At 34.6% G+C, this 23,691-nt stretch overlaps 1 protein-coding gene and 1 long non-coding RNA gene across 2 annotated transcripts; both read left to right on the plus strand.

Moving 5' to 3' along the window:
* Positions 1-7,785: 7,785 nt before the first annotated feature.
* On the plus strand, positions 7,786-12,300 carry LOC147407109 (uncharacterized). The gene is made up of 2 exons (XR_015176705.1): positions 7,786-8,796; positions 12,094-12,300. It is a non-coding gene; the product is annotated as an uncharacterized LOC147407109 (long non-coding RNA).
* A 6,785-nt stretch (positions 12,301-19,085) lies between these two features.
* On the plus strand, positions 19,086-21,733 carry LOC147407110 (putative inactive receptor kinase At5g67200). Its single transcript, XM_086435503.1, has 2 exons — positions 19,086-20,691; positions 21,003-21,733. The coding sequence occupies exons 1-2, from the start codon at positions 19,311-19,313 to the stop codon at positions 21,569-21,571; spliced, it is 1,950 nt and encodes a 649-aa protein (XP_086291629.1). The 5' UTR covers positions 19,086-19,310; the 3' UTR covers positions 21,572-21,733.
* The last annotated feature ends 1,958 nt before the right edge of the window (positions 21,734-23,691 follow it).

Below are 23,691 nucleotides of genomic sequence, written 5' to 3' on the forward strand. Positions count from 1 at the left end.
ATATTATTTAAATCGGACGCCACCTAACAATCCTCAAAGGAACTCTCAATAAAATACCAATTAATCTCGAATCTCCATTTTTTCATTTAATTTTATTAAAGCATCTCTAACAACTTTTACACACAAAGACATATTTTGATAATGATTTCATGGAGTCTTTAGTTCATTAATTAAAGAGAACTTTTAATTATGTAAACTTATGGAAATATGATTACAATGCTTTCTAAGTTTGAAAGAATCGGCATATGAAGATTGTGAATGTACCTCGGTCCAAAAACCACCGTTGAAGCATCATTGCTTGCTTTGAATGTAATGATCCTATCATCACGGCCTCTAAAGGTCTCATTTATTAGAAGTAGGGGCGTGGGACCTGTCGTGGTAGTTCTGAGGCTGACCCAGTCAGACAATTCAAATTCATGGCCTGTGGAGAGCTACAAATTTTAATTTTAATTAAAATGTTAATCTTAAGGGGGTCAACTTTTTCTCTAAAGTCATGCTAACTCTAGGGTGGGAGCTGATCCTCTATAGCAAGTTTCTCTTGTAGTTCTTGTTCTACAAAGAAAATTACACTCAAGAAATCTTACAACATAGTCTTATTGGATTCATGATTTAGATTAGATTTCTTTTTAAAAAAAAAAAAAAAAAAAAAACTTTCTAACTCAAATTTAGTGTTTGAAATGGACAGTCACTGAACTCCTAAATTTTAATGATTAGATATAACTGTCTCGATAACATGGCACACCCACAATCCTTGATATGGGCTACAGTGAGCTACAAGAGAAAATCTCTACATAGCCTAATTTGAGAATAATTTATGCATATGAATCTAATTGAATCTTTGGATTGGGCGATGATATTATTTGTTTTCAATTCTTTTTCTAAAAAATATGCAAAAAACTTGAACTTATTACGTAGAGGGTTTAGAGTAAATTTTTTTTTCTTTATTGAATTAACAAATCGACATATGACAAAAGGGTTTGAAAAATGTTGTAATATGAAAATGATTCACATTGAGCTTAAGAGAGAATGAGATAGAATCAAATTATTAGAGTATTAGAGGGTATTTTAGTATTTTTACATTGTGTTAAGTTCTGGGCATATATGTAAGCCCTTTTCTCTCTTTTTCAATAACACATTCAAGAGATTAGATTATGGGAATATTTCTCTTCACTTCTTTTCTCTTATTCCTTTAGGGTTTATATTTTCTAATATGGTATCAGAACAAGTGTATCTCAAGGATGGATATTCTTGGGATGTGCAATGTATAAAACTAGGGTAACCCTCTCTTTGTAAGCCGGTTTATAAGGATGGATTAGGTTCACAGGCAATAAAACCAAACCTCACTTAAGCCAAAAGCTTTTTTCAATCCTTGGAAGAATAACATCATATGTGATTTAGCAATGATGGATAAATGCATTCTGATATTGCAAAATTAGGTTTTGGTAGTGGAGGTCTCAACCTATTTACAAAGACATTTGAATGATCTTGATATATTACATTATGGAAATTGACCGTTGGATGGCTTGGCAAAGATAGCGAATAGCTAGATTTGGGAACTAGGACATTCAGAGATACCATATAGGAAGTGACATCCCATGCCTCTTCCAAAGTGATTGGAAGGAAAGCATCATTATTTAATTTAATGGAATAATGCTGAAGTGAACCTCAAGATTGTACCTCGCACATCCATCCTGATGTCAAAGTCCGTAGAAACCATAGGTGCTTTTTGAACAAGGATGTGCGATACAAGATCAATTTTGAGGTCACTACAGCACAACTCTATTTAATTTCCAACAAAAGGGATTCAATTTGATTTTGAAGTCAATCCCTCTTGCAAGAATAGTACAAACATGATCCAACTCAATTTGGTTAGAGAGAGAGGACCCACTTTGTGATTGGACTGATCCAGGATTACCGTGAAGAGGTGATTCATTGATTGAGAATAGTCCAGATACATCATGATCGTCATCTCTGTATAGAATTAGAATGGATTATTTCATTAAATATGGATGGTGCTATGGGTCCATCATAAGTTAAGCAAAACCAAGTATTCCCCAACCAACATAGATTATTAATTAAAAAATCTGGTGCACTCGCTCAACTATGTTCTTTCTTCCTCCTTCTAATAAAAAGGGGCAAACAAAAGGTGAGTGGGGCCTCATTAGCATCCATTCCTACAACCACCATATCTCAGTTTGATTATTATTATTATTATTTTTTCCCATTTATATATTATTAGCATCGAATCTAACCATGAAATTCCAAGTGGGTACCCCCAATAAATCAATTATTATTAGGATTTTAATTACAGTTTCTTGGCCACAATTCTTCTTAGTTGACGGTGGATAAAAATTTGTTCTTTACGGTATCACATTATCGTTGAAATAAATGTTTTACAGTTAGAAAATCAAAATTTTAAAGGGGAAAAATATATTCAGCATTGCAAAGAGTTCCAACTCCAATACTTTGTCAATTTCAACTGTGCTTAGAGTGGATAGTGGTGTGTAGACTCTTCAGTTGGCCTGATAACCCCATCAAGGAGTGGTGCAGATCCATGGGCCGGGCCACTTTTTATTATTATTATCTGGAGAATAAGATACGTTTGAGATCAAGATATTCTTGGATGATGATAATCATAGGAAGAGGCATGGGTTATCAATTCCCACTTGATGACGACGAGAGTTGAACATATATCGTCATCTATAGGCTTTACCAACTCAGCTTGTCGGCACCCTTTCAGATTTATTTTATCGTATCATGAGGCTCTAGAATGACTAATCAACTTCCACTTATAGAAGAAGTAGCAACTTTATCTTATAGGTCTTATAAATGTGTTCAGTTTAGTCCCACATCGGATGCTTTGTACCTTGTCTTTCTCGTTATAAGTTCCTAGGCCTCTCCACTCATGGTCAATTGGTTTTGAATTGGACTCTCAAATTTATCAAAGTATCAAAGTTGGCCTTTCTGTCCGTCATGTCACCCAATTTATATCTCCACATGCATGTGCAAGGACGTGTTGAGTTTAGTCCCACATCAGACACTCATAATTATCTTTCACATAATTTCTATGCTAATAATATTAACTATATTAATCCATTGGTATTAACGTGTCTACTTCGGGCATGGGCTAGATCCAATTTGAAGGGGATCCGACTCTCCATTTCTTTATATAAATCTAGTAAAATATATATTGTTTTTAGATTGGATCCATAGCTCAAATGGTTGCATATGCAATCACGAAAACCATGGGTCATAGGTCCAAGTGTGATGGGGCTGATGCATTCCTGATCATGAACAATATCTATGCATAAATAAATTAGTTAATTTCTTTGACAATAAAAAATAATAATAATAATAATCTAAAGTGACAAAGCTATAAAAATAAAATAGCTTGAACTTTATTAAAAGTAATACAGTTATTTTACGTAACGCCTATCTTTTAAAAAATATACTATCCTTCTCTAAAAACTTCAACTATCCAATAAGAATTTTTTTTGGAAGGCCAGCAAATAAAAAAAAAAAAAAAAAAAAAAACAACAACGCCATCATTCAAGTAATTACACATGTATTGCACATAATTTTTCTTGCAATTATAAAATAACTTATTGAAGGAGCCGACATCCCCTGCCTTACGGAAGATCTTTGTTTTATAAATAAACAAAGCAATGAATCGATTATTCGATAACTGTTGACAATATTTCTAAAAGGTAATTGATACAACTCTCATATTCTGTGTCAAAGTTAGGAAGGAGTTGGTGGGGGCAATTATCCCCATAGAACTTTAAGACACCCCTATATTTTCAATTAATTACATGCTTCATTTGTCTCCACTCCCTCCCCCTCGCCCTCCCCTCCCCCCTTTCAATTTTTTGTTGATGACATTGCCTCTTGACTGGATCTTCTCATATACTAATTGGAAATGACTTAAATATCTTTTTCTTTAATTTCCAACATAAAAAACCTCTGAATTTGTCCCCAAAACCATCAATCTTCAAGTTCTTCAATTATACAACTAACCATAGTTTGCCCCCACTACAAGAAAATCCTGGCTCCACCCTTACTCATATTTAACGTTAATTAAGATACTTCAAATAGAGGGAGAGCTTTCCTCTTCTTTCTCTTAATGAGTATCTGTGGAGGTCATTTTTGTAATTGACCTCGAGATTTAATTTTTAGCAAGATTATTTACCAATAAATCATAGAAATAATAGAAAAAATAACAAAATAAATAAATAACACGAAGAGATTTTGTACGTGGTTCGGCAAACGTGCCTACTCCACGGGCTCGGGGAGCCGTTTCACTATAAATCTCCGAGTTACATATAGCCTCCTTTCCCCCTTTCCGTCTTTCCTCCTCCATCTTTTTCTCCTTTTTTACAATAACCTCCCATTCTTTAAATAGAGAAATCATAATTAAAGTCTTAACCCTAATTAATTACAATTTATCACCTTGCCCCTTATCCAAATTAACAATTACATAACAAGGAGAATAATCCTTTTAAACTTGGAATATTCTCTAATAAGATAGAAATATCTTTATATTATGCCACGTGTCCACCCCGAGATGCGCATAGATGGTGCGAGTGGACGATCCAGATATGAGACGATTTTATCCCTCCATATCTATGAACTTTGTGATCTCCGTTTGTTCAAGTTTTTCAGGTTGATTTAGCAAATTTTTATAAGGTGAGAAGGTTGGTTCTTAATAAGATGGATTCCCTCTGTGGACCCGTGTACCACTCTATGAGGTGAGTGTCATGAAACTCTAATAAGATCGGTTCCCTCTGTGGACCCGTGTATTACTCTATGAGGTGAGTGGCATGAAGCTCTAATAAGGTCGGTTCCCTCTGTGGACCCGTGTGTCACTCTAAGAGGTGAGTGACACGAAATTCTAATAAGGTCAGTTCTCTCTGTGGACCCGTGTGTCACTCTATGAGGTGAGTGGAAAGAAATTCTACGAAGGTCGACTCCCTCTATGGACCTGTGTGCTACTCTATGAGGTAAGTGGCACGAAACTCTAATAAGGTTGGTTCCTCATGGACGCGTGAGGACCCGAGCGTCACTCTATGAAGTGAAAGATGCGAAATCTAATATAGTCGATTATTCTATTATTTATCAAAGTTTTGGATTATTTTGGATTCAAGTTCGATTTGGGATTTCGGTCGGTTCTGTGGTTATTTATCTAAGTCTTGGATCATTTTGGGATCCAAGCCCGATCTGGGATTTTGGTCGGTTCTGTGGTTACTTATCTAAGTCTTGGATCATGTTGGGATCCTAATCTGATCTGGGATTTCGGTCGGTTCTGTGGTTATTTATCTAAGTCTTGGATCATGTTGGTATCCAAGCCCGATCTAGGATTTCGATCGGTTCTGTGGTTATTTATCTAAGTCTTTGATCATGTTGGAATCCAAGCCCGATTTGGGATTTCGATCAGTTCTGTGGTTATTCATTAAAGTTTTGAATCGTTTTGGGATCCAAGCCTGGTATGGGATTTTGGTAGGTTCTTTTCTTATTTATCAAAGTCTTGTATCATTTTGCGATCTAAGCCCGATCTGGGATTTTGATCGGTTCTTCTATCACTTACCAAAGTTTGGACTCATTATGGAAATCAAGACCAGCTTGGGGTCAATTATATTATTGAAGCATTTACATATTATGGGAGCTCAATCGAGTTGGATATCAAGTTTACAAAAAAAAAGGTTCGGGGGATCAAGAATCATACTATTTCAACGGTGTTCAATCAAGTCAGAAGTATTTCTCGAAGGCGGATCTTGATGTGTCAATCTTCACCTTCGAGAGGGGGCTGTGTGGAGGGATAAAATCGTCTCATATCTGGATCGTCCACTCGCACCATCTATGCACATCTCGGGGTGGACACGTGGCATCATATAAAGAGATTTCTATCTTATTAGAGAATATTCCAAGTTTAAAAGGATTATTCTCCTTGTTATGTAATTGTTAATTTGGATAAGGGGCAAGGTGGTAAATTGTAATTAATTAGGGTTAAGACTCTAATTAGGATTTCTCTATTTAAAGAGTGGGAGGTTATTGTAAAAAAGGAGAAAAAGATGGAGGAGGAAAGATGGAGAGGGGGAAAGGAGGCTATATGTAACTTGGAGATTTATAGTGAAACGGCTCCCCAAGCCCGTGGGGTAGGCACGATTGCTGAACCACGTAAAAAATCTCTTCGTGTTATTTATCTTTTTTGTTATTTTTTCTATTATTTCTATGATTTATTGGTAAATAATCTTGCTAAAAATTAAATCTCAAGGTCAATCACAAAAATGACCTCCACAGTATCCACATAAAAAACCACTGAGGATATAAGAAATTTTTTTGAAGGTAAAACATGTACAAGCTTACAGTTCTAGTTGAACTTATCAGTGTTATGCATCCTTAGACTAATCGAAAACCCTTTCCGCGATTCGTAACAAATACTTTTTTCTTTTTCACATGGCTCTGGCACTAGAATCTGAAAATTTCTTATTTCGTTTAGATTATCTCAATATAGTATGTGTAGGAAGAGGAAAATTCCTGGAGTCCCACAAATTTTTTTTGAGTGGTGATAATATGACTCGCCAAGTGGCATACTCAATCGACTCCCTGACGTGACAAGTTCGGGAACACCTCAGGATACACAATTGCACTTCCCCATAAAATAAAATAAAAGTGTATCCTGAGGGAGCCATGTATCTCAAGGCATACAGATCTACGGTTCTCAAACTTGCCCATGTCAGGGAGTCGATTGAGTATGCCACCTGGTGAATCATATTATCAGGACTCTTTTTTATTATTATTATTGGAGTAGTCCAATGTATCCATAGAAAATCCACATCCATCTATCTGTAGTAAGGAAATTGAAATCCTGTATCTTCCCAAAATGCAATCCCTTGGTTGGCTAGATAAGTTGAACATTGGGATCCAATTAAAGTTTAGAACAACTGCTCATCACAAATAATGAGCAAATGAATATGTAATCAGGAAATACATGGCATTATAATTAAATGGAGTAGATGACAACACAATCAAACACCGACATGTGTTCATCATGTGCAGGAGAACTTCCACAAATCTCATAAGAGTTACGTGATGTAATTTTCAATAGAAACGATGTGGTAGGACATAATATGAAACAATCAAGGATTTTCAAAATTTATTTACACATGGGTGATAAGGGCAAAGGTACATGTAATTTCACTCAAAAAATTATATTATTCTGTCAAAATTTCAATTAATTTGATTGTTAGAGTTCAATCACAATATCAATAAGGTTAAAGTTTGATAATTAAATTCATTTGGCTGCGTATTAGTAGAATGAAGTTGGAAGAGATTTTGCACACAATATTTATAACGAGTGCACGTGCATTGTGATTTTGATCATATTTTATTATGTATCGTTTTCTATATAAAAGAAAAGGAAAAAAAATAGAGTGAAAACCATCAACTCAGAGCACTATCATTATTTAGGGAAAGGAAAATGCTGAAGTAACATTGAAATTGACATCGTTTGGGAATTTGCCGACTTGGATGTGTCTATAGAACCATAGATGCTTGTCAACTAGATACAGGTGAGAAGCATCTTTGGTTCTGTGCACAACAATGTCTCAAACGATGTCAATTTCAATGTTACTCCAGCACGACTCTTAAGGAAATTAAGTTAAGTGCACAGTTCAGTATATTATCTCGTGACACATGTGGGTGAGGGAATGATAGCGTTAAGTCGAAGCAAAGCTAAGTTGGTAAATGTCATTTATAGTTAAGAGTGACATAGAAATTGGCCCGCATCTTAGGTTAGTGGGCAGCCCCGTGTGCTTTCCATTCTTAAACATAAAGATAAAGATGACTTCGTACTAAAACAGGAATCCAAAGATGAGATGAATAGGACCTCCACTGATTTGGGCCGAAGGAATTTTTTTTATGGTCAGAAAAGGCGGTATCATCTTCAACAATTAGAAACGTGGTTGAGGAAAGACACATTGGTGCGATAAGGATGACATATTCTATTGAGATATAATTAGAGATTGGGCAGGTGGCCTTTCAAAGGAAGATGCCTCCCAATTGGAATTTGGATCAATCAACTACCACACTGAAAGCAAATATAAATTGGCCATCTCACAAGAAAGAATTTCAAAGGAAGATGAGTAAGAGTTGTTTGCAATGTTTTTGTGATTGTGAGTGTGGGATGGTAGTGAGGCAGTCCCTTACGGCATTATTAGAACTATGTTCACTATTTTCTTCTTCTGTTGCCTTAAGAGGCTACCTCACCACCACCTCACACCATTCTCATCCAACCTCATCCATCTCCTCCCCACCACGCCCACGCCCACGCCCACACCCACACACCACCTTGGGTCATATATATGTTAGCTAAATAAACCTCGTATTTTCAACCAAAAGAAAGGTGGGAGATGCTTGGTACACCTACAAAACGTCATATATGAACTTTACAAAAATTTGCGGTTTTCAAGTGCTTGACGATGAGTTTGCGGTGTTTTCGGGTGTACCAAGCAGGTTTAATATGTCCTACCTTTTTATCAAAAGTGCCAGCTTGGTAAAGTTGGTTAACCTCTCTGAGTTTTGACACGATGACTTAATTTTCAAAATCCATCTTCAACTACTAATTACTGACCACTAATCTTATTTGCCCCACAAAATAAAATGTACTGACCTTTTTATCACTATTTTTTTTTCAACCGATAAGCAGGGCTGATGGCATTCGCAAATGAAAAAGTAAGGTAGAATGAGACTGGTGGCAGGAAAATTCTCCATTCACTGATGGATTGTGGAAAATGCATGGTATGTGGTTTCTTGCTTTTCTATAACAATTGAGACATTCTAGACTCCGTTATCAACTCCCTTGATTCTTGGGATCTTCTCTGAAAATATGGGATCTGTGTTGATTCAGAGTTTACTTAGAAGTCTACCATGCTTGGCTTATATGCTGGGTAGAACTGACTTTCGAGCCCTCCCCTTTAGATGAGTTGGGTGCCTTAGGTATCATTTGGGAGGAAATCAATTGTTTCTGGCCTCCCACTAGTTTAATATCTGAACACATGTGGGGTCTAGATGCTTTAATGAATTAATCCTCTATGACACTATGTGAAAAATAGAGAATTTGACCGTAAAATTCGTCAGCCCATGGCCAACCAACGAATTTTAGGAAATTGAATTTGGCGGCAACAGACTGCTTATATCATGATATAAGCATCAATGGATTGCTTATTCATGTTGCATCTTCCAATATAAATTAAGCAATCTTCACTATGATACTAATGATCAAATATTTCTACTTAAAAAATAAAGCATAATTATTGTACATTCAAATGATCAAAACAAATTTGGTAAAACAGATAAAAAATAATGTGATCAATGATTATGTATTTTATTTCAAAAGGATACCAAAGACTCATCCATATTAATCAATGACCAATTGCCAAAATAGACCCAACATTTATTGACAAATGATCATATCTTTTAATTTCAAAAACATTAATACAAGAGACTAATCACTAATCAATGATCATTGAAAAACAAAAGTTAGAAGCTAAACAAGCTTAAAAGGTTGGACTATGTTTAAAACATATATAAAATGTTAAGGTTAAATTCGTTCGGTGTGCATCTTGTGAGGATTTCAATAGATTGTAAGGGTATAATGAGAATTTTAAAATAGAAAAACTGGTTCAAATATAAAAGCAAACTTAAGTTCCGATGGTGATTAGCTTCTCGTAGGACTTTCAAGTTGACATGGATCAGGACTACTCCTTCAGACTGTGCTTTTTGTCCATGGTGAAAGCGAGAAGTAGGACATAAAATGGGCAAAGTTGACCCATAATCCTATTGATCCAAACATCAAATTTAATGGGTTTGGATCCTTGGAGTAGATCCAAGTAAAAAAAAATGGGTTGAATATGGTTTAATGTATCTTGATCCGACATTACTGGACTCGATTGAATCTAAGGATGTTTCTAATAAGTATGCAATTAAACCTAACCCAATCCAATGGATTTGTATATGGTCTTAATTAATATGACCCAAATCTGATCCAGATCCTAACTTTTTGTCTGGATCTAAATATGACTATACTTAGATCTGACCCAATTTATGCCCTAGTGTAATCAAGAAGCAAAATGTGCTCAACACCTGAAAAATAAAAAATAAAAACAGGATGCGGGTAGCTGAATCTGTAAATGATCCCATTCACGTTCTAGAGTCTGGACCACAAATTCCCATATTGGAGAAAGTTTATTATTGAGTGATGAGTTGGCTATCCAAAAAAGAACTTTGATATTAAAGGGTGTCAGAATTATATTCTTTCATCTGATTACTAGACTCCACATCTGAGTCGTACGTTTCCATGCTCATCTCGATACTTGTAGTCGCTCCAAACCCAACAGATGAGGAAAGAGAAAGAAAGCTAAGCTTACTCTGTTTCTCATCTCATCCACCTATAGATGAGACAAAACTGATATATAAATACCCACCCTACTACCACGTTTTAGTAAATCCTTTCAAACTGCTAACATGCCCACGGGTATCAATTGAGCCAGCTGGCAAGGTTCACGGCCTTCATATTGAGCCGGCAAGGGTAGGGCCGGGCACAATAATTTTCTTATTCAACCCCGTCAAAGCCAAGTTGGGCTAGGGCTTAATAATGCTCAGCCCTCAATTATATCTTTTAAAAATATTTTTAATTAGATGAATTTTTTTTTTTTTTAATAAAAGAAGAATATATAGTATAATTGCATTTCAACGTCAACTATGATAATGACAGGTTATAAAATCTTATTTTGAATTTGATTGAATAATCTTCAAAAAAAAAAAAAAAAAATTGTTTGAAAAATACATTTTTTGTTTTCATTAAATTCTAGTCATTTTATTAGGCTCGAACTTAGCCCGCATCAAGTCCGAGCTCGTTAGGGCTAGACTAGGGCTTAATCTTCTTAGGCACGTTCGGGTGTAGGGTTGCTCTCAGTAAAGCCCGTACCTGTAGGGCTCAACCAAGCCCGGCCTGAACCCATCTATCGACAGTCTAAACATGCCCATCTTGACCTCAGTCTTTTCTTATAGGCTAATAAAGATTATCTTAAATGCCTTCATCTTCAATCATTAACAAACAAACAAACAAACCAAAAAAAAAAAAACTTGATTTTTCTTTTTAAAATAAAACCTCTTACCTTCAAACTTTTCACTTCATCTTAATTCATCATTTCTCAACTTTACCTAACCCCTTTATAAATGAGAGTGTTTAAATAATTTTATTAATCTATTAGTACAAATCAAGGTCCGTGTCATCCGTCTGAAAATCCTCAAGCTGGATTGTTATGTCAAAGAGTTAAGACTAACTTAGTAGGATTTTAAATCTTATTAAAGGTATGTGAGTTCACATTGTGGCATATCCAAAAACATGATCTGATAATATTAGGAGGTCATGATTATATATATATATATATGTTGAAGTTTAGATGTCATGATTATAAATTACTAGACCCACATTAATAATAAAATAGGCATTTAGTTTCTATTATCATACTAACTTTTGCTAACGTCATTCTAAGATATTTGTTAATTCTTTGTGAGTTACACATGCATTATAGTGGCATTAGCAAAAGTTAATGCAGCAATAGAGTCTCTCTTAAAAAATAGATGGTATTATAAATTATTTATTTATTTATAAATGATACATTTGATTAAGCAAGGTTACATGAGCTTCTCAAAGTCTAAAGAAGTTTTTCTTTAATAAAAATACAAGAGTGGCGTCTAGGCTGTGAATTTCTCATATTTAAATAACCGAAAATAAACAAAAATACCACCGTGATTCTCGTTCATCTCCATTTAATTTACATTTTTTTTTTTTTTCCTTCTCTCGGTCCTCATTTTACTGTATATGAAATGATATAAAGACGTGGGGCCTATTTAGAGGCACTGTGTCCGTTGAATCCTTTATCTTACTGAGCAGTGACCACTACTACTAAAGTCAAGCTCTACTCAATAGGTTACCCCTAAAGTCTAAGTTATCGTACAAATGTCAGTTAAATATTTGATTGTAGTACCACATTAACGTGATGACGCTTTCTTTCTGTTTTCTTGGATCAGGGAATGGAATTATTGTGGTTGTAGTACCAAATATAGCAATGAAACTTGGTGTATCACGTGCATTCTACTTAGTTGAAGTGGCACGTGTGCACACCACTAGTGAAATTATTGTTATGTATTTGATGAATAATTTTTCATAAATGCTTCCGAATATGTTAATTTCTAATTTTTCTTTTTCAAATCAAATATTTATTAAAATAGGATTAATTTTCTTGTTCTTATGAAATTTTCTTTAATTTAATCGATGCATCTCCGTCAAATAACAATCTACAAACTCTTATCCACTTTATTTACTTAGTATTAATTTTAATTATCATTTTTTCAATAATTTCTTTATTTATGTGCATAAAGGTTGTAGTATTGTCAAACATGTTCCATTGTCACCGATGGAAGATATGTGGTACAATCTTTAGGGTGGGTGCCGGTCCATTATTGTTTGGCTCCCACCTTGGTAGAGCTATATGATGAAAAGTCGCCTCCTTCATTAATGCCCAAATCAATGAAATCCATAAGGGTGTATAGAGTGGGGATAATCATTCACTTTTACTTTATACATATATTGTAGAGGATAAAAGTAATTCTTAATATGGACCCTATATGTGTTTAAATTCGAGTGAAAGTAAGGGTAGAATAAACAGAAGTTTCACCTAGGCTAGTGGTACCCAAAAGGATATTTAACTCAGCTAAGACTAAGTAGGACTGAACGTGAGCTCTGTTCTGCTTGCTTGTAGGTCAAAACAGAATTAACTATCTACTCTACCTTGATATTAGGGCAAATCAAAACAAAATAAGTACCAGTACAAGGAATTGAGCCCATCCATCGCCTTGGTAGGGCAAAAGGTGCATTTGAAAATCTAAGAGAAGTTGATTGAGTCAATAAATCACATTCTATACAAATAAAATTTGTTTCCATTTTTATAGGGATTTTTCATTATATAATCCCACCATTGAAGGGGTTGGAAGGGGGAGCATCCAATAAAGGGAAGAAAATTGAATGAAAAGTGGGCTTTTTGGAAGATTTACTTTCCAATTACATGATCTTGATCTCCATCTAACTTGAGCATCAGAGGATTCTTAGCAAGTACCACATCGATGCTACCGAGTAACTAGAGGAGTAAGGAATAACCATTAAAGCTACAAATTGAGTTGATAGAAGTAAACTTAGAACTACCTCTACATATATATTTTATCAATGCACACATATATATGTTCTTTGTTTCGTCTTTATTTTTCTTTAGTACAAAACAACATATTCATATTTCTCATCGATCATTTTCATTTTCTAAGACATAAAAATTCAATATATATATATATATTCGGCAACAAGCGTTACAGAGCCAAAATTTGTCTTATATAGGTTAAAAGTTTCGAATCTTGACTAATTTTTTATGATGAAGATTTTTATGGCAAGGAGATCATCCTCACAAAAATAAGCTTATTCTGAAACTTCTAACCCCATCAAAAGTGATTTACAAGTTGAAGAATTATGGACCGTCGATTTTTTCTATTAATAATTTGTATTAAAAAAAATGATGGAGTTAAAATTTCAAAATAAGCCAATTTTTTGTGAGGACAACATCCGCACAAAAAATTAGCATATTATGAAACTTCTAATTCCATCAAAAGTGGTTTACAAGTTAAAGAATTGTGGACCGTTTATTTTTATCATTAATTTATAAATAAATTTTGAAGGGGTTAGAAATTTCAGAATAGGCTCATTTTTTGTGATGATGATCTACTACTCATCGTAGAGATATTCCTTACAAAAAATATATCTCCAATCCAAAAAATTTAACTCATATAAGACAAATTTTGTATAGATATGTTAAATGATGGATTTTGGGGAAAAAATCAAGGGTTTTATTTTGGCTAGAGGTTAATAATGATGTCACTTTTCATGTAGATCACAAATTAAATTCTAAACAATATTTGGATTGCTTAGGGGTACATAATCAGTGATTGGATTATCGTTTGAAACAGGGTACTTGCTAATCGTGCTTTCCCATTGAATGATAAATAACTTGGAGGGTTGAGAGTGTCAAATGGATTGCATTTGATAACAAATATTTGAGGTCTTTCTAAGGATTTGAAAAGCACCTGCATGTTGTAGGTTACTGCCCAAAATTCCAATTTCAGAAATAAACAAGAATAATAAAATAGATTTATAAGTTTCTAAAGTACCTTGTTCTTCTTCTCAACAAAATCGAGTTCCTCGAATAAGTAATACCTTGAAAAATTCAAAGAAAAAATAATGCATATATGTTGCAACTATTAGTTGATCAAGAAACAGGTTAGACTCGTGGTCCTCAAGGTGTTTATAACCCCACTTCTCTAAGAGATAATGTTGAATGGTTCTCTGCGATCACCCCTTTAGGATTCAACAATCTGGACTTCTATTTTAGCACTAGAATAGAAGACCCTTGGGACCTCAGAATGATATTTCTAATCCAAATTAAAATCATAAAAAATCGGAGAAGAATAGAGGCTTGGTGAGAGAAGAAGAGTTTGCTAAGTTTTTTTTTTTTTTTTTCTTTTTGGATGAATAGAGATTTAGGGCTTATATGTTTTATATAGAAGAAGGAAAATGCTGGAATGACACAAACAGAGACGCAAAGGTGACAGAAATGATGTGGTGGCGCGCACATAACCGTAAATGATTTTTACTCGTATCTCACGGAAAAGCATGTCCAGTAATGTGCATGACATCACAAGTTTTTGTCACCTTTGTGTCACCCCAACATGACTCAAAAGAAAAACTTGAGTACTTCTTTAAAGAGGAAAATAAACGTCCGAGACACAGTCTCCTTAATTTGCACAATAAAAAATGTACCAACGGATTAGAAATGCCTCTCTAATAAAGAGCCAATTAAAATACTAACAATTGGATATTTTTGGTATTTATCATCTTTTGTCCAGAAATATGTCACTAGACAAATCCCAAAAATTACTTATTTTCATTCACATTGTATATGAGTTACATATAACTTAAAAATCTCTCACATGAATGAAAATCAATGAAAAAATTCAAGAAAATTTGAAGTATAATAAAAATGCTATACATAAGTAAAGGTATCTTTCGATTTGAACCTTTACTTAGTATAAGTCCATTAAGAGTACTAATTGATCAGTGAAATAAAATCTTGAACTTTCCAACAATTTTACGTGTAACAAGACAATTAACTACACATACAACTTTTTCGATTATTATTGAATTATTACGGTTGTGCTCATTTCTACCGTGAGAAATCCTTGGTATTTATAAGTACTTTAAAGAATATGTTTTAGTTCTCATAAAAAAAACTATCTCACTTCCATACAAGTATAAGTACTTCTATCAAGGATGCCAAGTAGGCGTTTGGATAGGACTCCTTGGCTACTTCTGACTCTTGCGGGGAGTTAGAAGTCGTTTGGATGCGTTTGTATGAACTACTCTTTCGAAGAGTTACTCCGCGCAAGAACAAGAAATTACTCTTTATGAAGAAGTCAAGAAAACCTATTTCTCAAAACTCTTCTTGCGGGGAGTCAAAATCTAACGGTTCGTTTTACCAAAATACCCCTAACTTTATTAATTTTCTATGAAAATATTTCTAATTCATTTGCCCTTAAATCAAACAAAAGAAACATTTATTAATATTAATTTTTTTTTTTTTTTTAATTTTGAGTATAATGGATTTAAACACATTATATTAATATTTAATATTTAAAATATTATATTATATTATATTATATTAATATTTATTATATTATATTATATTAATATTTATAGTTAAACACATTATATTAATATTTATTATATTATATATATTATATTATATTATATTATATTAATATTTATAGTTAAAATGTCAAAAACAATATAGTTTGAAGGCATATTATGACACTAAAAGACAGTCTGTCAATTTTTTTTTTAATTTTGAGTATAATGGATTTAAACACATTATATTAATATTTAATATTTAAAATATTATATTATATTATATTAATATTTATTATATTATATTATATTAATATTTATAGTTAAAATGTAAAAAACAGTATAGTTTGAAGGCATCTTATGACACTAAAAGACAGTCTGTCAATTTTTTTTTTAATATTATATCATATTATGTCAAAAACAGTCAGTCAAATTTTTTTAAAATTTTAAGTATAATGGATTTAAACATATTATATTATATTATTATATTATATTATATTAATATTTATTATATTATATTATATTATTATATTATATTATATTAATATTTATTATATTATATTATATTAATATTTATAGTTAAAATGTCAAAAACAATATAGTTTGAAGGCATATTATGACACTAAAAGATAAAAAACAGTAACTGGTATAATATAAGGGTATTCTAGTCTTTTTTCTAGAAGTCATGAGAAGTCAGTATGGTTCCCAAACAAACTTCCAGCACAAAAGTACTTTTGCCAGTACTTCATAGAGTTGATTGCCAAACGCCATTTCTGCACATAATTACTTTTCCAGCTCCTCCATAGAGTACTTCAGCTCCTGTTCTTTGGAAGAGTAGTTCTGCTCCTGGTATCCAAACAGGCCCCAAGTATCTCTACATCCTATTATAGAAAGCATTAAAAGTCAATGACTTGATCCTTACGTAAATGAAATATATGATATTACTAGATAGGGGGATGAGTATTGAGTTAAACTTGTTTGCAGTGATTTAATTCAATGAGAAAGAAAAAGACAATTTTAATAAGGGCCGGACATATGTTAAAGTGCATTAATTACATTTTATTCCAAAAATACCCTAAATAATTATGTTTTTACTAAAATACCTCTAGATGCTTATTCTCAAGGGTATTTATTTTACTTTAATGCACACCTAGACAAGACCCTTTTAATAATATGGGTTCTGTTATATGTGCCCCGTTAACATGCATTAAATGCATAGTTGAATATTTTTTACTACCTAAAATACGAGTCCAACTTTGAAGCGATCAGGCCACCTTAAAAATTATGAGGAACCATCCTCATAGTATGACACTTGATATTTTGGCTTTATTTCAGATTCCAATTTTTTATTTTTTATTTTTGTTAATATTTGAGATACTTCTTTGGAGACACCATGGGTAATCTAAAAGAAAGGGTTCTACTGATATTTTGAAGCTGGATGGGCACCATATTTTTGTTCCTAAAATATCCTTGAAAGAAAATATAAAAACATCTTCAAATATTCTCATCTCCAAGGAGTATTTAACACATCTTAACATGTGCGCTTATGACGTACATTAACAAAATCTTAAAATATAAATAATTTTATTATTCTTTTATGGATCGATTTAGGTGTTCAAGTTTTATTCAACAACTAAAATATTATTCTTTTTTTAATTTTTTGCTATTTAGTAATCTCATTAATTGGGGGTGTTGCAACTTACAAGAATGTGTGGACCGGTGATGTGCCAGACCGGATCAAAATCGGTGTATCGGGTTTTGATCAGGGTTGGGGGTAAATTGAAATCAGGATTCGAGTTCAACTTGGACTGGTTGCATAAAAGTGAACCCGAACCATACCCGTAACTTGTGAAATCGAATTGAAATTGATCCGATTGTAAGTGTAACTCGAAATCCATTAATTTTGGAGTAATGCTGGGGTGACACAAGGATTTATTGTGATTCTCACATTTCTGAAGTGGAGGTGGTCACATAATCGTAGATGCGTTTTACTCGTACCTCGATGAAAGATATCTATGCAGTGAGAATCACAATGGAAAACAAAGTCCCGTAAGAATTTCCTTAATTTTGTGAATTTTTCTTTGTGCATAAAATTGAATAATAATTTTTTAAAAAATTACAACAATAATTACAAAGATTGAATATTGAAACTAAGTCAAAGATCGGTTTCAAAATCAGATTCATGGTTTCAGGTTGCGGTCCGAGTTTTTGGATAATGGTCCAGTTCCAATTTTAGGCACCTTAACCCAAGAATAGACCAATACTAATCGATTTGATCTCGATCCGGATAAGATATTGGTTCTGATCTAATGTTTGAGTAAAAAAAATCTTTCGATCCTATCTAATTTTCCCATTTTCAATTTTTTTTTGAACACCCTAATTATGTTTCGTGACTTTGTGGTCCATCCAAAATTACACAACATAAAAAAGATTAATGCTGGAGTGACCCCAATGGGAAAACATCGGGGACATCTTGCTGTGGTGGCACACATACTCGTAAATGCATTTCTTCGAAATACAAGTAAAATGCATCTACGATCATATGTGTATCACCATGTCAAAGTGTCTTCAGTAGGAGTTAACGTTGAATGAGGCATGTAGGCTTTTTGTCTTTGTCATATTGTGTAGGGCACTAGTCTAAGCCCTAGGTTAGGAGTTGTACAATCCCAATCGTCTAATATCATTGTCTTACAACTCGACGACTAGACTTAACTCGTTTGTCCATTCAATTCATGTCCAGTCCAAATCTCAGTGCTTCAATTTGGCTAATTTGAATTAAAATATCTAGAACTTAGAGTCCTTATCTTTATTTATTTTGAAAGGTAGTGTCCTTATCTTAAATATGTGTCCAAACGCCTTTGATATTTTCATCTTAAAATTAATCATCTTCAATTTTAAGATAGACCTCCTTAAACTTTCTTAACTCACATGAATCAGATCGAATTTTTAGGGAAACAGAGTTTTAATGCATAAAATTAATTTTCTTGTAAAACTTGAAGTTGATGGATTACAAATGAGATTGAACAATTTAACGATTATGAATTTTTAAATAAAAATATCAGTTTTCTTCACAAAATTGAAATAAATGGATTAAAAATGAGATTGAATAACTTAAAGAAGTTGAATTAGAAATTTTCAGCCTTAACCGAATTCTGACATGATTAATCTAGGTTTTTGAGTTGAATCAACAAATTAATTTATTTATTGAGTCAGCTTGAAATTCAAATCGAGTTGAGTTGACGAGTTTTAGAACTATGAATTATGAATAATACAATACATACGGATACACAGAGTAGAGAGTAGTCCGTAAGTACAAATTTATAGTTGAACGTCCTCTACCAGTTCCAGTGCCCACCTCCCCAACCTTTTTCTTCCTTTTTCACGTGATTCTTAGCTTGCACACAGCACATCAACGGAGACAAACGGAATTTTAGAATGAAAATTAACTTAAAATCCCCCCTCCCATCCCCATAAGAACCTTACACTGAAAGTGAACTCAAGAGAAGAGTAAAAACCTTCAAAAATGTTCTATTTCCATTTCCTCCTCTCACTTACATTTCTTTTTCAATCTCCTCCCTCTTTTTCTTCTGCTGTTGTTCTTATTCATCCTCCACCATCCGATGCTCTCGCTCTTCTCACTTTCAAATCCAAGTCTGATTTGGATAACAAGCTTCAGTTCTCTTTTACAAAGCGCTTCGATCACTGCCATTGGGAAGGTGTGAAATGTGTTCAAGGCAGAGTAGTGCGACTACTCCTCCAAGGGTTTGGCCTTAGAGGTGTTTTCGAGCCTAACACACTGAGTCGTTTAGATCAGCTCAGAGTCCTGAGTTTACACAACAACTCGCTCACTGGACCCATTCCAGACTTATCTGAACTCATCAACCTCAAAACTCTCTTTCTCCATCACAACTCCTTCACTGGTTTCTTCCCACCTTCAATTTTATCACTTCATCGCTTACGTACTCTTGATCTCTCTTACAACAAACTAACCGGTCCAATTCCTGATGGGTTAGCCCGTCTAGACCGGCTTTTCTATCTTCGACTCGATTGGAACCGGTTCAATGGCTCTCTTCCTTCCTTCAATCAATCTTTCCTTCAAATCTTCAATGTCTCTGGAAATAACCTCACAGGTTCCGTACCAGACACGCCCACTCTGTCTCGCTTCGATATCTCATCGTTTTCATGGAACCCAAGTCTCTGTGGCGAGATTATACACAAAGATTGCGGTTCACGGGTACCCTTTTTTGAACCTTGGGAGGAGGCGGCGCCACCAACTGTGGGTCAGAGTCAGAGTCAGAGTCAGAGTCAGAGTCAGAGTCAGACCCAACAGTTACGAGGGCTTGCTCTGTCTCCACCATCACCCAAAAAACACAACAAAACTGCTCTGATTTTAGGGTTCTCAGTTGCGATTTTACTTGTAATTGGGTCTCTTTTGAGTGTTTTGGTGGCGATTAAGAAGCGAAGAAAGCAAAGGGTCTCAATGCCGCCAACAGGAGCTTCTGATCCTACTTCTGTTATTCGTACAGAAGAAGAGAAAGAGTTGGATGCGAAGGTGAAAAAGTCGAAAGTGGTGAAAAGTGGGAGCTTGGTTTTCTGTGGAGGGGAGGCGCAGGTTTACACGCTGGAACAGCTAATGAGAGGTTCAGCTGAGCTGCTTGGGAGAGGTTCAATGGGGACCACTTACAAGGCCGTTTTGGATAACCAGTTGGTCGTTACGGTCAAACGCCTTGACTCTAGTAAGACTGCAATTAGGAGTAAAGAAATGTTCGAACGGCACATTGAATTGGTTGGAAGGCTTCGTCATCCTAATTTGGTTCCTCTTAGAGCATTTTTTCAGGCCAAGGAAGAGAGGCTCATCATATACGAGTACCAATCCAATGGCAGTCTCTTCTCCCTCATACATGGTATCTTCTATGCCCTGTTTTGTATATCAAACTAACTCCTTCAATAATTGCCACGGATTCGATGATATTCATATTGAGTATATCTATTTAAATTTAAAATTACTAGTGAAAATAAGAAATTGGGCAACAATGTTGTGTAAATGTCTTGTATTCTGTTGGTGGTACCAGAGTTACCCGGGTGCAAGGGTCCTAAAAAGGGTATAATGTAATATTTTCTTAGGAGTTTTTATTTTTTTGTTCTCTTTATTGCTTCGTTGTTTCACAAACAACCAGTTGATGTCAATAGTTAATAATAATTGTTAGCTGAACAGGTTCAAGATCGACAAGAGCGAAGCCTCTTCATTGGACATCATGCCTGAAGATAGCAGAGGATGTAGCTCAGGGCATTGCTTACATTCACCAAGAATCAAATCTTGTTCATGGCAATCTCAAGTCGTCTAATGTCTTACTCGGTGACGACTTTGAGGCTTGTCTCACTGACTATTGCCTTACTGTATTTGTTGATGCCTCATTCCATTGGGAGAAAGATTATGATTCTACGGGGTACAAGGCCCCCGAGACCACTCGCAGGTCTGGCCATCTTGCCACCATCAAATCCGATGTGTACGCATTTGGCATTCTCTTGATGGAGCTTCTAACAAGCAAACCACCATCGCAACATCCCTTCCTTATGCCCATGGATCTTCTGAATTGGGTTCGAGACACAAGGGAAGGGGAAGAAGGTAATGATAATTGGCTATCTAAACTTGTTGCAATAGCTGTGGCATGTAGCCAGACATCACCAGAGCAGAGGCCGACAATGTGGCAAGTTTTGAGAATGATTCAGGAGATCAAGGAGACTGTGATGACGGAATTAGATTCATCTAGAGTCTTTTCCTAGTTGTTCTTGCACTATCAGTTAGTTCTACATTTGTAGTTTCCTACATGGAAAGAAATGGTTTCGTCGTAATCGATTCCATAACTTGGGAACCCCTTTGCTATAACTATCTTTGTATAGATTCTTAGTGGAATACAAATAAATTGCTGGCATTTGAGTGCCTCACTTGTGATGGATTACAAAAATTCACTATTATGGATATCTCATGAGGTTTTATTTCATTTACCAAGAGTAAAGCAAGTGTTTAGTATTAGTTTATTTCATTTCACAGTATTTATCCAATAGAAACTGAATGAATCAAATACTTAAACTAATATTTTATTTACAGCTTTTTTTTAGGCTTAACTTTGAGGAAATTTACTTAATTACCAATTCAGTATTCTACTACTTTAGTCTGACTGTGTTTCATTCTAGAGAGTTACTATTGCCACACCAACTGTGTGCAATTCTTTGGTGATTTACATAGGAATTGGTGTGGCAATTGCAGCTCTCTTCATTCTATTTGAGTTTCTTTTTGGAATAATGCTGAAGAGACTTCATTTCACACTTTTCTGACATCAAAGTGTATAGGAATCAAAGATGCTTTTCATCGAGATACGACTGAAAAGTATTTATGGTTTTGTGCATACCACCACGTCAGAAAAGTGTGAAATGAGGTCTCTCCAGCACGACTCTTCTTTTTCTTATGAGACTCTTGCCATTCTCAATTTGATTACACTTGCATGTGTAATATTTGTGATCATTAGTGATCTCCCCATAACCTAAAGTCAATAGCGTTTTTACCCAATCTTTTTGAAGTACCTTCCAAAAGGCACGCCTTTGGGGTAATCCTGACTTGGAGAAATTTTTTGCTCAGACTCTCCACTGCATGACACGTGCAGCCTAAGGCGGGCTAATGTGATTGGTCAGTCCCCAGTCCTATGAGCTCCATGGGGGAAAGTGTGTGAGCAAAAAAAAAAAATCCCTAACTTGGATGATGGGCTCATATTTAATAATCTTGTCATCCATCTTGGGTTCTCTAGCCAGCAGTAATAGTTAATTTTTTTTCATTAATTTCTCTTGTAGAATCAATCACTGTACTGACCTTAGAGATTAAATATGTCTGATTAGAAAACTTGGATAAATCCTCTCAATGATATAACGTGTGTCCCTTAATCAAATTATGGATGCTGAAAATATTGATTTAGAGGTATTTTGGACACAGATTGCACCTTGAAGAGCTGTCAGAGCTTCCAAGCAGGTTGGATGTGTCAGAGTTAGAATCATTTGTGGGTGGTGCACTAATATGATTTGTCAAAGTTGCCCTCCTGAAGCCACTACAAAAAGAATCTATTCTCTTTCATCCTTACAGGGATGAGCAATATAGTGGATAAGTGAGCCTGTAAAGACCCTACCTATAGCAACGCCCAAGAAGGATAAGACACAAACACAAGAGCTCATGTTCTTGAAGGTGTCGGCATGGCTCCAAAAGTATGTAAAGTTTTCTAAGGACTTGAATGGAAATGCAAGAAATAAAGACGAAAAACAGATGATAGAGAGAGGATTGATTCATTGTTATTGCATTTAATAATGTGTCGTTCTAGCTGGACTGACTTCCTATGTACAACACCGTTTACAGAAAACCAATTATTTTCCTCAAGTATATAAAACTCATATCACGAGGAAAAGCATCTATGGTTCTGTGCTCACTGCCACATCATGAGGAGTATGCTACAATTCCCCAAGTAGCATCGTCGGGAAACATGTTTTCCCATTGAACAAGGACCTCTATGATTATTATGTTGCTTGGTCATCCGATGATCAATGATGTCCTGTGTTTTGTATCTGGAGTACTCCATCAGTCATGGTTGGTAACATGTTCGAATTCAAATTATAGGGTGTATTTTGGAGTCATGAGGTAGCTCAAGTTTGTAGGCTACAATCCCCTTTATGTCAGTATATTGTGTGGTTCATCGAACTGAGGAGATAGTTTGAGACAGCATTGAGCAGCCACTTATATTTGTCTAGACAGCTGAAAACGCAATTAAACCAAATCGCTTATTTCAGTAGTATTATGTTTTGTGCGATGTTCATTTGTATAAAGCTTCATTCAATCTTGAGCCATATGTAGAGTTTCCATAAAA

Source organism: Akebia trifoliata, chromosome 3 (assembly GCF_017979445.1).
Source record: "Akebia trifoliata isolate Shusen 1 chromosome 3, ASM1797944v1, whole genome shotgun sequence".
Taxonomy (NCBI): domain Eukaryota; kingdom Viridiplantae; phylum Streptophyta; class Magnoliopsida; order Ranunculales; family Lardizabalaceae; genus Akebia; species Akebia trifoliata.

What these genes read in the sequence shown, in the direction of transcription:
- LOC147407110 (XM_086435503.1), top strand. Translation starts at nt 19,311, where the DNA reads ATGTTCTATTTCCATTTCCTCCTCTCACTTACATTTCTTTTTCAATCT. An exon ending in TCTCTTCTCCCTCATACATG is followed by an intron (nt 20,692 to 21,002) that starts GTATCTTCTATG and finishes TTAGCTGAACAG; the next exon opens with GTTCAAGATCGACAAGAGCG.